At 42.4% G+C, this 15239-nt stretch overlaps 1 protein-coding gene across 2 annotated transcripts; it reads right to left on the reverse strand.

Annotated features, from left to right (window-relative positions):
- Nucleotides 1-608: 608 nt before the first annotated feature.
- On the reverse strand, nucleotides 609-14266 carry LOC118779786 (GRB2-related adapter protein-like). 2 transcript variants are annotated; one of them, XM_036532054.1, is made up of 5 exons: nucleotides 13913-14266; nucleotides 13499-13596; nucleotides 13251-13370; nucleotides 5433-5601; nucleotides 609-2271 (listed from the first exon to the last, which is right to left on the reverse strand). In XM_036532054.1, the coding sequence occupies exons 1-5, from the start codon at nucleotides 13988-13990 to the stop codon at nucleotides 2092-2094; spliced, it is 645 nt and encodes a 214-aa protein (XP_036387947.1). In that variant the 5' UTR covers nucleotides 13991-14266; the 3' UTR covers nucleotides 609-2091. The 2 variants fall into 2 exon arrangements, with proteins under 2 accessions (XP_036387947.1, XP_036387938.1); XM_036532045.1 differs by having other exon boundaries at nucleotides 5433-5604.
- Between the last annotated feature and the right edge of the window lie 973 nt (nucleotides 14267-15239).

Raw genomic sequence — 15239 nt, forward strand, 5'->3', positions numbered from 1 at the left:
AACAATCGCTTGCAAGTTTGTCAGACAATTAAATTCTGAGTAGAATTTACACAGCACATCTCACTGTGTGTAGAATGACTGTAAAAATGTCCTTTTTAACATTTTCTTTGAAACTAAGGTTTGGTTTCAGCAATGGTGGTTATTAGTGTGACTGCTAATCTGATACCCACCATAACAGCTTTTTAGAAATTCTGGTAAATGTCAGTTGCATAGAATGCAGTAGAATCAGTAAGGCAGATAATGTGAGGATACAGTTTAATTGTTTTTTGAAGGAACACATTTTTGTCTGGGTTTTGTCTGGCCTTGCCATATAGTTCTGTTTTTCTGCACACATCACAGAAGGACTGAATTCCTAACATTGACAGCTGACAACTGTGGCAAACCTTTTTTCTAAATGATGATTAGAGATTATTTTTGTTGCTTTCATGTCAGACATTTTTTAAGTGTTATTATTCTGAAAAAGTGAATAGATAAAGCAATGGCTTCAATGAAGCAATGAGAGGAAAAACAACATCTTTATTGAAATTTACCAATTGTTATTACATCTTTACATACATATCTCAGGTACATACAGTAAATAGTAATATATTCCAAAAGAAATGGGCATACATATCTGTCATGGTCAAGAGCTAGTGTATGGTTACAATATTTTAACTTTCATATGCATGTTGTTTATAGCAATGACAGCTATGGGACAACCACTGAAAGAAACTGAAAAATAATTTTTCCCCTCACCACGTGAACAAATGGTGGGAGATTACACAAATTGATTTACACAAGTTTAAATATCTTACTAGTTAAGAGAAGACATCTTTAGTTTCAAATTTACAAATAATTAGGAGCTGAAGCAGGAATGTGCTAGAAACTGTAGACTGGTTGAAAGTTGTAAAAGTGCTCTCTTTTAAAATTCTGTTGCACAGGTTGTCTGGTCTTATTTGTCAATGAAAACTGAGAATAGGGTCTTTTGGCAGATCTGTAATTTTGCAGAAGTACAGTACTTAAAAAAAATTCAACCAATCCTCAGTTCATGTCCAAAACTCCATTGCAGTCGTTAGTGTCTGTGAAGGAGAAACATTTTGAAATCAACAGTATCATCATTTGTTTCAAAGGAGTTTTTGCTGTGCACAGTCTTTCTTTTTGACATACAGGTACATGGTTTTAAGGAGCCAGCTTTTCAGATCCCTGTCTGTGACACAATGTAGAAATTCTTTCCCAACAGTATTTTTACCATCCACTGATTCCATGTATCAGTGGCTTCCCATTCTTATCAACTGCCTGCAACATGTGAAAACAGCAATATAAACGTTTTAATCACGTGCATCCACAAAAAAGAGAAGATGTTCAAAATGAAATGTAGAACCTCCAGGGCAGCATCAGTAGGTGCCTCACGGGGGTGAATGAATCTACTATTCGAACCAGAAAGAAAAGTGAAGCAACAATAATGACAATAACAAGTGTTGCTGGTGGCATATCAAAGTAAATAACATCTGCTGTCTTGCTTTCATTACGTTGTTTTTTTTTTATAATTTTATTATGTGTTTGTTGAACAGGCAGTGCAGTTTGGCTTTCCCTTAACCCCAAATTTCCTTCAACCCTTGCTAATTACAATTTTTCCAAATGGGGGGAATTTTCAGGAATGTAACCCACACTATCAGCGAGGGCTAGCAGTAGTCACATGGAAGCTCATTTGCTCTTTTTGTGAAGCTGTCCTTTTGTTATGAAATGACCTGTTTTGCAGCAAGAACAAAGTCCAGGTGAAATCACTTTCGAAAGAGTCTCTTCAACTGTGTCTGCTCTCACTATCTCTCCAGTTCTCACCGATTTACACGACCGTATCTCTGTTTTTTTTTTCTTTTGTTCCCAGTGTGTTTCTCCTGTATCCTACTCTCCTCTGGTCTGTAGGTCGCTTTGTGTCATGTCTAGGTGCTGATCAATGATCCACTGGGCGCACACAATGGGAGTCTCGGATGAGCGGTAGATACTGTAGGTGTTTGCTGGATATGGCCCACAGCAATGACCTCTTTCCCCCCCCCCACCATCATTTTTGCTGCTCTTCTTTGTACCAGGGGAGGAGGAGGACAGCGTGCAGGGTCAGTGGTAGATGGGCTGGACGTACTCCGGTGGGAAAACGCCCACGCGGCCATGACAACGGCCCTTCCAGCACTGTGAGTCGGAGCAGTCCAGCAGGTCAATGACATCACCGCGCACGAATCGCAGCTGGGAGATGTGCTGGGGGTTGAAGTCAAAAAGAGCGTGGGCGTGATGTGCTCTCTAAAGGGGACACAAACAGCATCCAGTCAGGTTTAATCAATCAGTCCAACTAATTGTGCCAGATATAGCTCTGTTAGAGTCACAGAATGCTTCACAGAAGTCTGGAAGACTACCCAGTCAATAAGCTGTCAGGGAGCTTGTATGCAAGGCGGTTACTGTATGCATCAAAAATAAAACACGCTGCATTGCAATCTGTCTTTCCAAACTCTCTCAAGATCAATACAGGTAAAAACATGACCAGAGCACAGTGGTTGTTCCATCAGATCTGGTGATGACATAGATAATTGTCTAGTGTACATGCATAGTTTGTAAATGAGTGAATGTGTTTGATAGTGACACGCCTCTGCTTTCTACAGCGGGTAAAAGCACTGTAAGCAACAGAAATAACTGGCACAATTCTTTTTGGTGCCCTAGTTAACATTTGAAGTGCACAATAGCTCCATTTTTTAGAGAGCAAAACATATGCTGAATTGTTCTGATAATCTGTGAGAAACATTTGTTTTTTAATGAGACATAAACCAGCTGTGAATTCAGGCCTGCCTCAGTCATTCTGTGACTCAGGTCTCAGGTCTGTCTGCCTGCTAGCCTCCCCACATGGAGAACAATTATGAATCAGATTGGGTCTGTTCTCGGCTACAGCTCATAAATCACAAAACTGCACTCTCACTCTGGACACTCTAAATCAGCTTGTCACAAAACTGCAGTCTCACTCAGAACTCTGCTCCAACTTATTATGAAACTGCAGTCTCATCCAGAGCTCTGATCCAGCTCATCACAGAACTGCACTCTCATCCAGAACTCTGATCCAGCTCATCACAGAGCTGAAGTGTCACCCAGCACTCTCTGCTTTAGGTGGAGTACTGTAGATGTCTTAGAATGGAAGTATCAAATAGTGTCGCACTGAATGGGGGGCGGTCTGTCAGGGTTGACAGAAATTGATTGTTCGGTAACCTTGTCTTGTCCGTTTGTCTTTTACACTGAAAGTCTGAGAAGTCAGGCTTGACAGTGGGATTACTCATTGCTCATTGTCTACACCTGTAAATACCTAGGCCTTAGCTTTGTAATTATGTGTAATTTGCTGAGCGTGAAGCTATGCTCCACAAATTGTGTCAGTTTCATTGATGCAGCTTTTCAAAGGCTCTTTGAAATGTACCACAAAACATGGCCTTCTTATGGTGCCATGTTTTTCATGGGTCTGAAAATATGAAAATATTTATATTGCATTTTACCCTGATGTATACCCTCATGTAGCTGGGTATACATTGTGAGATGTTAAATAACTGTTTTAAGCTAAATAAACAAAAGTGCTATAAATGAATTAGATACATATTATATTTTCCTGCTAAGTTTAATTTCCTAAAAATTAAAGAGAAAAAAAGATTGGAACTCAAGAAATTTGCCCACAAATGAAAACCAAAATCTACAAAAATGCAAAGAGGAACAGACAAAAATCCCCCCTCAGAAAGGCCAGGTCCTCATACAGCTACAGCAAACATCCTGTCAATGTAATCCATACCAGAGGAGAAGTTACAAAATGCTAGCCACAGGGAGTTGAAGTAATGTGACGCTCATGCTCATATCCATGTCTGGAATAAAATGTATTATTTGGGACAAACATGGTAGCAATATTAAGATTAATGCAATATTTTAAAACATTGTGAAACTGATTTGTTTGTTATTTCATAGAACTGTTTCATACCTGATCACAGGTATGAAAAAATACATAGGCCTCTGTATGTACTGATCATGTCGTCTCAAGGGGAAAATCCATTCCTTATTTTGCCTTAAATACGTTATATTAGAGGGCTAAGCAACAGAGTACTTATGTGACAATGGCATGACGATGATTATTATATTTTCAAAGGAGCGATGGATTTTACAGGCCCATGGAACCCTTGGTAGTAGGGCCTTGGGAGGAGCTGGCCTGCGGCTGTCAGTATTGGGCTGGGATAATGTACTCAGGGGCTAGTGCAGTTCCAGTTTGCTTTCACACATCTGTGAGAGATTATGAAATGGCATGCAGGTTCAAGAAGCCACTTCTGAGTCTCCACAGTTAAAGTTGTGGGCAGAAGTTCAGCAGAGTAAGCCTTAACATATATGCATGTGTGCACGTATGACAGCAAACGCACATGAGAAATAACAGCAAAGAGCAGACAAATAGGAGCAAAATCAAGAAGTGCAAGAAGGTGAAAATAAAACCCAAACTGCAACTGCTAATGTGTAATTGGCTAAATTTATCCCCAAGCTAACACAGAGAGCTGACAGCATGAATAAAATTGTAAACAATGGAAGCACCTAAGGACAATGTTGTTCATTAAAAGGAGTACTCATAGTAGGCCAACTTATCTTGGATGCCATTTTTTTAATGTTGATAATCTCCGGCTCATTCCTCCTCCAGACCTACTATAACGACTTGTCTGGACACAGTGTTCACTACAGATCATTTTAGATACTGGTCATGCGAGACCAATTAACTGTACATATCTTTCAGGTTTTTATTTTCCGCCTGCTGTGTTGTGTTATGTCTGTGTGTTTTTTTTTTTTTTTTCTTTTATGAGATTTGAAGATCTTCCGCAATGTGAATGTACGTATATAGTCTGACCCAAACAGCAATTAACTCAAACAAGTAACTGTTTTTTTTAATGGATGACTGTTCCTATTCTGTGTTTCAAATGTCATGAAGAAATTAAATAGACTTTGTCATTTTGAAATGTGTGTAAAAAACAAATGTAAATCAGAATATTTGGCTGCTGAAGGTACATGTCTATATCTTGTATAATGAAAACTTCCATTGCAGATGTTTGTTATTCATGGCTTCTCTGCTATGCCAGGCATTTACAGTTGGATACAAAGATATAACTTCAGTCATCCTGTGATTCAGGCCTGTGTGTTGAAACCTAGCCTTTCAGTGCTGCTATGATATGCTACGCCATGCTATGCCACAGAGTGGGAGTGGGAGTTTAGTTTCCAGCTCTGGCAAATGGCTTTTTGTCTCTTTGAAAACCTCTGGTTTACCTCACAATCAGAACAGAATGGAGTCACTTACCCTTTAAGGGCTGTAGCAGTACAGGGACACTGAGCCCCTATCTTGTGGATTTTACCTCATGCTTGGTGGAAATAAGTTACGCATCATGTCTAATGAACTGGGGGGAGACACTTACCCCCAGTGGGCGCTCTCTGTCCCTCAGGAAGACTGTTCTCTCCTTGGCAATGCTGTTGGTCTTGTAGAATTCCACCAGTTGGTTGAGGGAGCTGAAAGCCTCGTCCCACACAAAGTACTGACCACCTCTGTCCTTCAGAACCTTAAAGTGCTGTACATGGTCCCCATAGCTGCTGAGAGGGAGAGATACACACACTTATACATAATAAGGAGGGAACTTTAATCATGGCCTGGTGGGACACTGGCTTATGTTATACTGTTTTACTGCAACACCCTGAGGACAAATGAAGACTAACACAACAGTAAAATGGTACAGGCAACTTCCACTGAAATGGTCTCATCCATTTTTTTTTTTAAAAGAGAGATGATACTGGGCAATGCATCTGAATACCTATTACTCTCAAAGCATTTAACAGTAAAATTACTATATCCTTTTGTTACCCTCCACATCAAATGTCAATTATGCACCTGAAATCATTAAATGCAAGACCTTTGGCACGCAGCTATTTCTTTGCCAAACCTTTGTTGTCTCCTTTTGATTGCAGAGCTGAGACTGAATGAGTCCAGACATGCCACAGAGTAATTGGTTTTTACAATAATATTCCCAGGAAAATAAAGAAAACAAAGTTAATAATGACAACATAGCCTGAACATGCTGTTTATAACATACCTGCACCTGGCTTATGCCTCTTAGGACACACTCTCATGCTATGATCATGTGCCAGTGAAAGTGGATGATGACATCTTTATAGGCACTCATTCTAACAGACCCCAATGTCCTGTGCATTGTGCAGTTTCAGAGATTATGCAAAGCAAGAGCACGGCATCAACTAGTTGTAGAATGATTCAGAATGACTCAATGATTTTGCAAGACGGTGATTACCTCGTTACCTGTTTAATATTGCCTACAGATTGCAGCACTGTTTGTGCCACTCTATCTATAATTGTAAGTAATAGTTAAATTGAAGTTATAGTAATGGGTCCATAAGGCCAACTACTAGAGAAATAGTGTATGAAATAGCTGTCCCTCTGTGTGTTTTGTTTTTCAGTACTGAGATCTATGAAGAATTCTGTGAAAAGTGCACAATATCATGTAATATTTCATTAATTGATTGTTTCAGAATCATTCACATTCTGTATATATGCAGCCTGCTCATGTTCTGTCTGGCAGCCATTTATACAGAGTACAGTAGAAGCTCTGTGTGAGACCACACAGAGTAAGAAAAACTGGTGGTGAACCCCCCGTGAAGAGTTCACGCTGCTCCTGTGTGGCCAGGACCGGTCTTATTCACTCCCAATCTTAGTGAGAAAGCATCTGAAACCTCTCTAATCTCCCAGATTTCTCCCAGGAAGCCATTGTCTGCCTCGCAACAATGATGTAATGTTTACCAGGCTATTCCTCACCCAGCTTTGAGAAATCAATACCATAGAAGAGCTGCAGACTGCAATTATTCCAGGGGTGATTACGAAGCACTCCGAAGCCTGGGGCTTGCTGGCGGATTAGCCGTGTGAAAATGACATTGTTCAGGGCAGATTTATAGTCTCAGGCCAGTGTTTATTCTCAAGATGGATCTGTTTCAGGTAATCGCAATGTGATGGATCAACACACCCTAAGCCCCCGTCTTTAACACTGTAAAGGACGAGTGTATGCATTCCCTGTTTTCTTCTCAAATGCAGCTGTTTTTCAGTCTTTGCTGTGTTAGCACATTTTTCTCATGTCTTTACACAAGGATGTCTCATACAATGCCACGTTAACAGAAGGCCCCATAGGAGGCACAGTTTTGGTCTTGTCACTGTATTGACATATTTGCTTTTGTATTCAAAAAGACCTGTAAATAATATATTGGATTTATGCAAGTAGGCTGCGAACAATACTTTTTTGGTTACGACAGAAAATAGGCTTTGTTTTTTTTCAGTGCTCTGACACGGAGTACTGGGGGTATGAGTACTCCATTTTTGATACCCTTTATGCCTCCCAGTATTTGAAGTTATTTGCAAATCTTCATTATCAAGGTGTCAGGAGTACAGGGCAGTGTCATGGACCTCTGTGTGATGGTGTTCTGTTTGACCAGAATCCCAAACCAAAGCGTGGCATAGTTGGAGAGAGAGTAGGCGCTTGTGTTCGAATTAGGCTGGGACGCATTGTGTGGCTTCAGCCAAAGATCAAAGGAAGCTGTTGATGACCTGCCAGCTGACTCAGCTCCCAGACCTGCAGTGGAGTGCGGATGTTACGGAGCAGAGGCTAAGGACCATTCAACACATTCAGACTGTCTCCGGGACAAGCTGGAACAGGAACCCAGCTGTTATGTGCAGGCGGAACAAAACCCACTGAAAATAAAAAGAGACCAGGAAAAAACCTTTCTGGGAAGCAGAACATTTTCAGGCAGTGAGCCAAATCAAGTAACCACACTGGCTTAAAGCAGCAGCCATTTGATCTTGGAAACATCTTTAGGCTTTCCGTCTTTATTACATTTTTTATTTCACGGACTGATTATTATTCACTTTGAAATGCATTATAACACATCTGGCATGGGCTCCTCGGTGTATTTTCCACTGTTAGTTCTATGGGCGTGGATTTATGCATATTACAGCTAGAATTGGGTTTACTGCAGTGCAGTTATCGGAGATGGCACTGAATGGATTTGTTCCCATTGTTATGTTTGCAAGCTCACTGGGACTGCATTTATGAAATGTGAATGTGAAAGGCGCCCCAGGGTCTGGTACTGTAGTTATGTCTGGACTCCTGAGTTCCTGTAATGAATGACTGTTCCATTCACAGAGGGAAGAGCAGGCTAAGCCACCTCTCTCAGCACCACTTTTATCTTTACATGAACAACGCACACAAATGTGGCGGAGCTAAGAATAACCCCCGGTAATCAATGGTGACACAGTATGTGTTATTACTGTTATCATTATTTTTGTTTTGGGAGGACAGAGCCATTGTTTGTGGCCCACCAGCCCTTGAAGTGCAGACAACGTAACCAGCATTTCTGGTTCCTAGAGACTAGTTCATCTGTATGAATGCCAAGAGGAGGCCATGTTTCAAATAGCAGCTCTGGTGACGATCAGGTTTGATGTCTGCTCTGTGCCCCGGAGCAGTCCTGTGGCTTAAACCTCTCAAAACGTCTCCTCTGCACACAACAGATGTTCAGATCGGCTGTCTGTTTCACCACTTACCTAAAACACCCCTCTCGGCAGATCAATCAAGCGCACAACAGGCAGGGCCAAAACACATTAAAAGTAATGGAGCCCTGTTAGATAAATCATCTAATGGTTACACCCATTGTTTGCTTAAGGCCCGCGCTCGCATGGATCTTCCTAACTGCAGTAATTGTGGGGGACAGTGCGGGTGGCGATAATGCGACTCGTCTACGGCTCAGGGTGCTGGAAGTGAAACGACGGTGTGACAGATGGAATGGGGAAGACTATCTCACATCTTTGGGCCATCATTGCAGTAACACAGCTAATATGCCCAGTCTTGCTCCATGTGATTTAGAAGCCCAGCTGAGTAAGAATTCCTAGTTCAAGATTATGTCCTTCCTTGGTTTATTGGCACACCACATGTTTACCAAGTTTGAAGATGAGCAGCGACATGCCTTCTCTAGAATTATATGGATAATAACAGATGTTAAGCAAAAGACAAAAGTCTGACAACAGCATAGAAAGAGAGCATAGAAAGAGCAGGCCTCTGAATGATGAGGAAGATATGGTTTAAATGTTCCTACTGTCATAGACAGGAATGAATATTATGTGCTGCCTGTTTGGGAAATTCATCTAACAGGCCAATATGAAGAAAAAATGCTTTACTTGTACAGTTTAACTTTTTCAGAAGTAAAACCACATATACTCCACATATACATAGTCCTTCTTTTGTCCAAACATGCATAATTTTTTCCAGACCTTACCAAATGAATTATTTCATCATTTTAGAGAGCCACCCATTTCTTCATTAAAATGTATCCATCATCACAGATCTTAACTTGTAAAAGAAGGAACCTTTGGAAATCTCAGTCTGGACTTGTCAAATCCCACATGTTAACCACTCATGATGTGGGTGGAAACCAAAGCAATATAGATATACATTCATTCAAAGTGATAAAGAATCCTCTACGTATGAATGAATCCTCCACATAAGTAATGGTGATCAATAGGGTAATACTGGACTTTAAATACATACGATTAGTAATATGTCTCTCTTTACCACCATGGACACACCAAAAGGGTGAAAGAGACCACAAAGCTCCAGCTGCAATGTATGCTGCCTCTTAAGAGCTGTGAGGAATAATTGAGTAACTTACAGCGTCAAAAGGCCCCAGCCATAAAGCTGACTTAACCACCACTCTGCCCTTCCTAACACAAAGGAGCCCGCCCTGAACACACACTTTATAAGTGGACATCGCTTTTGTTGCCGGCACTTTCACCAGACCCTTGACCTGTGCCAGTTTCCTTTCATAAGAGTTTTTACTCCTCCCAGTTTTAGACAAGGAGGGTGTGTCCTGTCAGCAGTCAGTGATGTGTTGGCAGGTAGAGGTGGGACGGAATGATGTCAAGGGGATTAGCGCTTTGCTTTAGCGCTGCAGACTCAGGAGGGTGTTTCCAGGACGGCGGAAGGGAGTGGCTCGGCACGCTGTGTGCTCTTCACAGGTTAAACTGTCACTCCACAGTCTGTATTTCCCAGGGAAACCGCCAGGGAATTTCCATTGAAAACAGGGGCTTTTTAAGCAGCATTGAACTGATACTCCATTGTGGTGAGCAGGTGGGGTTGCTTTAATCTGCTCTGACTCCACACTACACCCGAAAAGCGTGAAAGAAAATCAGATACTATTTTGTGGGCTGTTCCATTATTTTTTTTTTTTAGGGGGGATGGTGGGTTATTGCTTGGCTGCTCTGGTCCTGCTGTCACTCTGAGTGCAGGTATGAGCTGATTTGAAGTACGAGCTGCTTCTGTGGGGGGGAAGTGGGTAGTGGTCTGCTCTCAAACACTGTTGCTGTTCCGCTAATCAGCCCGTGACTGTCATTACTGCTGACCTACATTCGCTCACTTTCAACATTAGCGCTGTGCCTGGTAGGGCTGAGATGAAAGACTCCCCAGAATGCCAAATGCTCAGACACGAACGCACACATAGTACCCTGACTGTCTGCGAGACTCACACCATCGCTCATCTGGGACAGGTAGAGAAAATCTATTCCCTCTGTTTAAACCAGGTGCACAGCTGTGCCCGTCAGAGCCAGTAAAATGTGGGGGTGGCTGATCCGACACCCCCCCCCCCCCCCCAATCGCCCACAGGTACCCCCCTCACCATAAGGCGGCGACAGCCACACCTGGAAATTTTCTTTGTGGGTGAGGTTGCCTTTTGCTTTTGCCTGAGGGTGTGTACCTGCTCTAGAAACGTCATCAGCATGGCAAGGACTCACAGCTCAGAAAGGGGGCTGAACACCACAGAAAGAGCAACTGTCCCCCGCCTCCCAAGTGCCATCAGCAAAACAAATGAGAAGCGGAAATGACTCCTACTAAAAAAAGTTGCAAATGCGACCCCCTGATGCAGAAAACAAGATAAACCCAATGCCAAACCGATAAAAATAGAACTAAGTTGGGAGTGCTGCGCTGCCATCTGGCGGTAGCTATTTGTACAAAACAGATTGTCATTACGGTCACATCTTCCCTCACAGAAGGCATTCAGCCCAATTTTAGAAAAACAGATGGTTTTCTTGGAATTTTACAGATGACTCAAAAAAATTAACATTCACTCAGCCGGCCACAGTGCTTCACAAATAGTATGTCTGTGTGATGGAACGTGCTTAGTCTGCTGAATGTATTTGTAATCATCAAAGGGATGATTTACAAAGTTCAATGAACCCATTCCCAATATAGGAGCTAGTCATTAAAAACTTGCTGGAAAATATTCAGCAAGTTTTTTCTTGGGCTGGGAATCTGTCTGAAACCAATTCATGAAAACCTTAGGGGTGACAGAAATATTAAATAATTTGCTACTGAATTTCCTAATGCACTAAAAAATCAATTTCAAATGTGATCTGAATTTGAAAAGATAATCATCCATTATATTCTGTATAGGAATCTCCAAGAGACCCCATTGACTTTATAAGTAATCTATTCATGGTTAAAATGGTGACATGTTACAGTGACTATTCACAGAATATACACCTTATATACACATACACCTTTTATTACCAAATCTGGTCAAAACCATAACAATAGTGTACTGTCTGCCAGGGTCTGAGGAATTGAAAAAGATCATGTGTTTAGTGCACTAGGAGGGAAAAAAGGAAGCTGACAAGCTCTGACTTCAGTATTCCCATCTCCAGTGATGCGTTAGTATAAGCAGCTGTTATATTTATAACTTCACAGCTAATTGAATGTGGCTAACTAAAATAGCTGTTCAGTTTAGCCTAAGAACATTTTAAATAACTGTGGATAAAGCTTTTTATGCTTCTTCAGTTTTAATTTCACAGTCATAGACTTATAAGTAAGCAGATGTAGCGAGCAGCATAAACCAAAACTGAAAGAAATAGCAGCTAACAAGTCAAGGAGGAGCGCTCCACCTGTGGTCTGCTAAATTCATTTGTAAGAAGAATCCATATGTGCTAAACAAACCTCAGTAATCTGCAGATGAATCTCCCAATGGTTTGGTATACAGTGTTCTCTTTATCTCCTCAACCTTGCTTTCTACTCTTGTTTGAAGTTTGAATCTAAGCATTTGAATCACATGACTGCATACTTGTTTTGAGAATATGCGGAAAATATTTATGCTTACATTAGTTCCCACAGGGCTGGAAATGTTTTATCATGATGAATATGGAACAACTGTGCTTCCTCTTTTATGAGTGGATTTAATCAGACTAAAGGACAATCGCACAAACAATGATACACTAAGTCAAAAACAATACCCTCTGGAAATGTAACCTGTCAAGCATAGTAATTGAAAAGTTAATGAATATGTCCGTTACAACTTTAGCGCACAATCTATGATAGCCCTGTTCTCATACTGTGACATACTTTCTGCAAAATAAAATGACTGAACTGATAAAAAAATTCCTGTCACAAAACTTAGATCTTTTAACATGACATGTATGTACCAGCAGGGTTGTACCATCACCCCTCCATTGTGTTGTATTGACCAAAGAGACGACAGCATTCAGTCACCCGCAGAGACAAAGGAATCAAGAGGGAAACAGAAGAGGCTGATTTTTTTCAGACACAGGTTTAGTCATTTACTGGGGAGTGAAACCCTCTTCCTGCGTAAGCTGCCTCTTGTGGCAATCATGCAATGGTGGGAGGGCACAGATCTGCACCTGGGGTCTGCATAGCTAGCTAATGAAGACAGACAGGCATGATGTTTGCTGCTGGGGACAATTTACCCCGGCCCAGAGTGCCCTCTGCCTCTGAAACCAGAACACTTCAGTGGGCATCCAGGACCATAGAGCAGGAGGATTACAGTATGAAATCAAGTGGAAGAAGACAGGACATACTCTGACTGCCTTTGGCAAATTTCAAACATAATCTTTTTTCCAATTAGAGTTCATACCATATTTAATTGGCAGATATGCTCAGCGGAGGAAAAAAAAAATACCACCGACGTCACGTCCTCGGAATAGCAACTCGGAAATAATGCAGTGAAGTGAACAAGTAGCTCACAATCAGGCACACATCATCCTGCACGTGCACTGACTCTCTCACCGGTCAGAATATTTTATGACCCAAAGAAAAAAAGAGAGGTTATACGTTTGGTGTTGTGGAGATCAGAGTGTGTCTGTGCTGTGCGGGCCTGACAGCAGCGTCGAGACTGCAGGGGGTGCTTACCTGACCGACACGGAGAACTCCCCGGGCGCACTCTCGCTCTCCCTGACCAGGAAGGCCCCGCACTCCCGCTGGCGGAGTCGGCCCTCGGCCACATGCCTGGAGATCCGCCCGGCGAACCACCTGCGGACGGAGTCACACTCAGTGCACTCTTCCCTGGTCTCACACACATAGAGACATGTGCGGTTTCTTCAGGTCGCTGACACTGTCAGGGCAGGGGCAGTACAAGCGCAACTTTGAGGGATACTTACGTGTGAGGTCTTACATTGATATAGTTCTTGGGCACAAAGCCCCTCCTGCCCATCAGCTCGGCTGTGTACCAGTTGGGGTCGTCCTCCATGTTGGTGATCTGGATAGATAAAGACAAGCTGTCAGTGCCCTGCCCCTGTATGTTCTCACCACAGTCCCACCAGAACAAAACTCTGTTCCTCTGCCTGTCACCTCCAACACAGCTACCACAAATGTTTGTTTCACTTGTGGTAGGAAATGTAAAGTCAAGGCAACATACCTCTTCTGCAAATGATTAATGCAAAGCTGATTGAACAACCTGAACTGAAGTACATAAACCATGTACAGTTTATGACTGAAAATGAGCATAATTTTGGTCAGCGATGAGGGAGTATGAAAGTGTGACAGTTTCTCTCTGTCGGCTGCCCGTGTCTTACCTTCAGTATGTCTCCCTTCTGGAAGCTGAGCTCATCGCTCTCCGTGGCTCGGAAGGTGTAGATAGCCAGAGCCTCCATCCTGTGGCCCTGCTGCTGCCGCACCGAAGACCCAGGGGGCAAAAATGAATTGAAGGGGGGGAGGGGGAGGATCGGACCAGAGAGGTTAAATATACAGCTCAGCCCGACCGAACGATCTCTCTCCGAGGAGCAGAGGACGGCGCTGATGGCGAGAGGGAGAGAGAGAGAGAGAGAGAGAGAGAGAGAGAGAGAAAGCGGCGAGTGCTGCTGTCCTGCAGCTGTGCTGAGCCCCGTCTGAGAGAGAGAGGCAGAGCTGCGCAGACAGTGTGCTCAAGTCGGCACGGCCATGTGAGACAATGAGAGAGAGAGAGAGAGAGAGAGAGAGAGAGAGAGAGAGAGAGGCTGCCACTGTGTCATACTCAGGGAGTCTAGTGGACTGCGAAACAGGAAACCACAACATAAAAAGATAGGAAAAAATTGTAAAGCTGACTTACTAAACTTCCCCTGAGCAGAGGAGTGAAGAGATCAAAGATACCTTAACACCACCATGTATGAGTGTGTATGTGCGTGTATGTGTGCGGGGGAGTATGTTTAATTTATATATTGCCTGAAAGGATTACATTTTCACAATACCCTAAGGAGAACATCTTAGAGAATATAAAACATGCTCAAACCTCCAAAAGTGTGATTATTGCAGCTGATTGGACTCTTAAGAGATGCAGAGTACAGTTACTGGGGCTAGTTTAGAGAACCCACTTTGAGTCTTCCTGATCCTTAAGTGATGGTGTTTAATTCATGGGTCCTCTTTAATAAATGATCTCTGATCAGCACTACTAAGAGTTGATTCAGCGTTGACACTACAGCGATCGTCTGTGCATTAGTTAATGAAGATCTGGTTCTGATGGGAGCTCGGTGTCATTAGTCAAGTCTCCAGGGTGACTCTGGGGATTGGGGGGGGGCCTTCTCTGATGACCCTCTATCCTCATATACAGAATTATGCATTTGTAGCTCCATTGGGGTGCTGAAGACAGCGGCACTATAATCCCCTTTCAATTACATTTTCATTAAATCCCCACTGATCCGCCTGAGTGCAGAAATTTTAGAACTTTTTTTTTAACCATCCCTGACAGGCAGATTCATGCTCAGGAATAATTATCATGACATTCACACATAACATTTCTTTGTGTATTGTCACAGTGACACTGGAGGAAAGCTTTCTTGTTGTGCATCCAACAAAAATCATCTTCAAACTTTTGCCGGTTTCACCTCCTGACAATGTGGAAGAAAAAAACCATCATTGTTTTATGGA

The sequence above is a fragment of the Megalops cyprinoides genome, chromosome 1, assembly GCF_013368585.1.
Source record: "Megalops cyprinoides isolate fMegCyp1 chromosome 1, fMegCyp1.pri, whole genome shotgun sequence".
Classification (NCBI taxonomy): Eukaryota; Metazoa; Chordata; class Actinopteri; order Elopiformes; family Megalopidae; genus Megalops; species Megalops cyprinoides.

What these genes read in the sequence shown, in the direction of transcription:
- LOC118779786 (XM_036532045.1), bottom strand. Translation starts at nt 13,990, where the DNA reads ATGGAGGCTCTGGCTATCTACACCTTCCGAGCCACGGAGAGCGATGAG. An exon ending in ATCAATGTAAGACCTCACAC is followed by an intron (nt 13,371 to 13,498) that starts GTAAGTATCCCT and finishes CTCCGTCCGCAG; the next exon opens with GTGGTTCGCCGGGCGGATCT. An exon ending in ACAGAGAGCGCCCACTGGGG is followed by an intron (nt 2,272 to 5,432) that starts GTAAGTGTCTCC and finishes TGTCCCCTTTAG; the next exon opens with AGAGCACATCACGCCCACGC.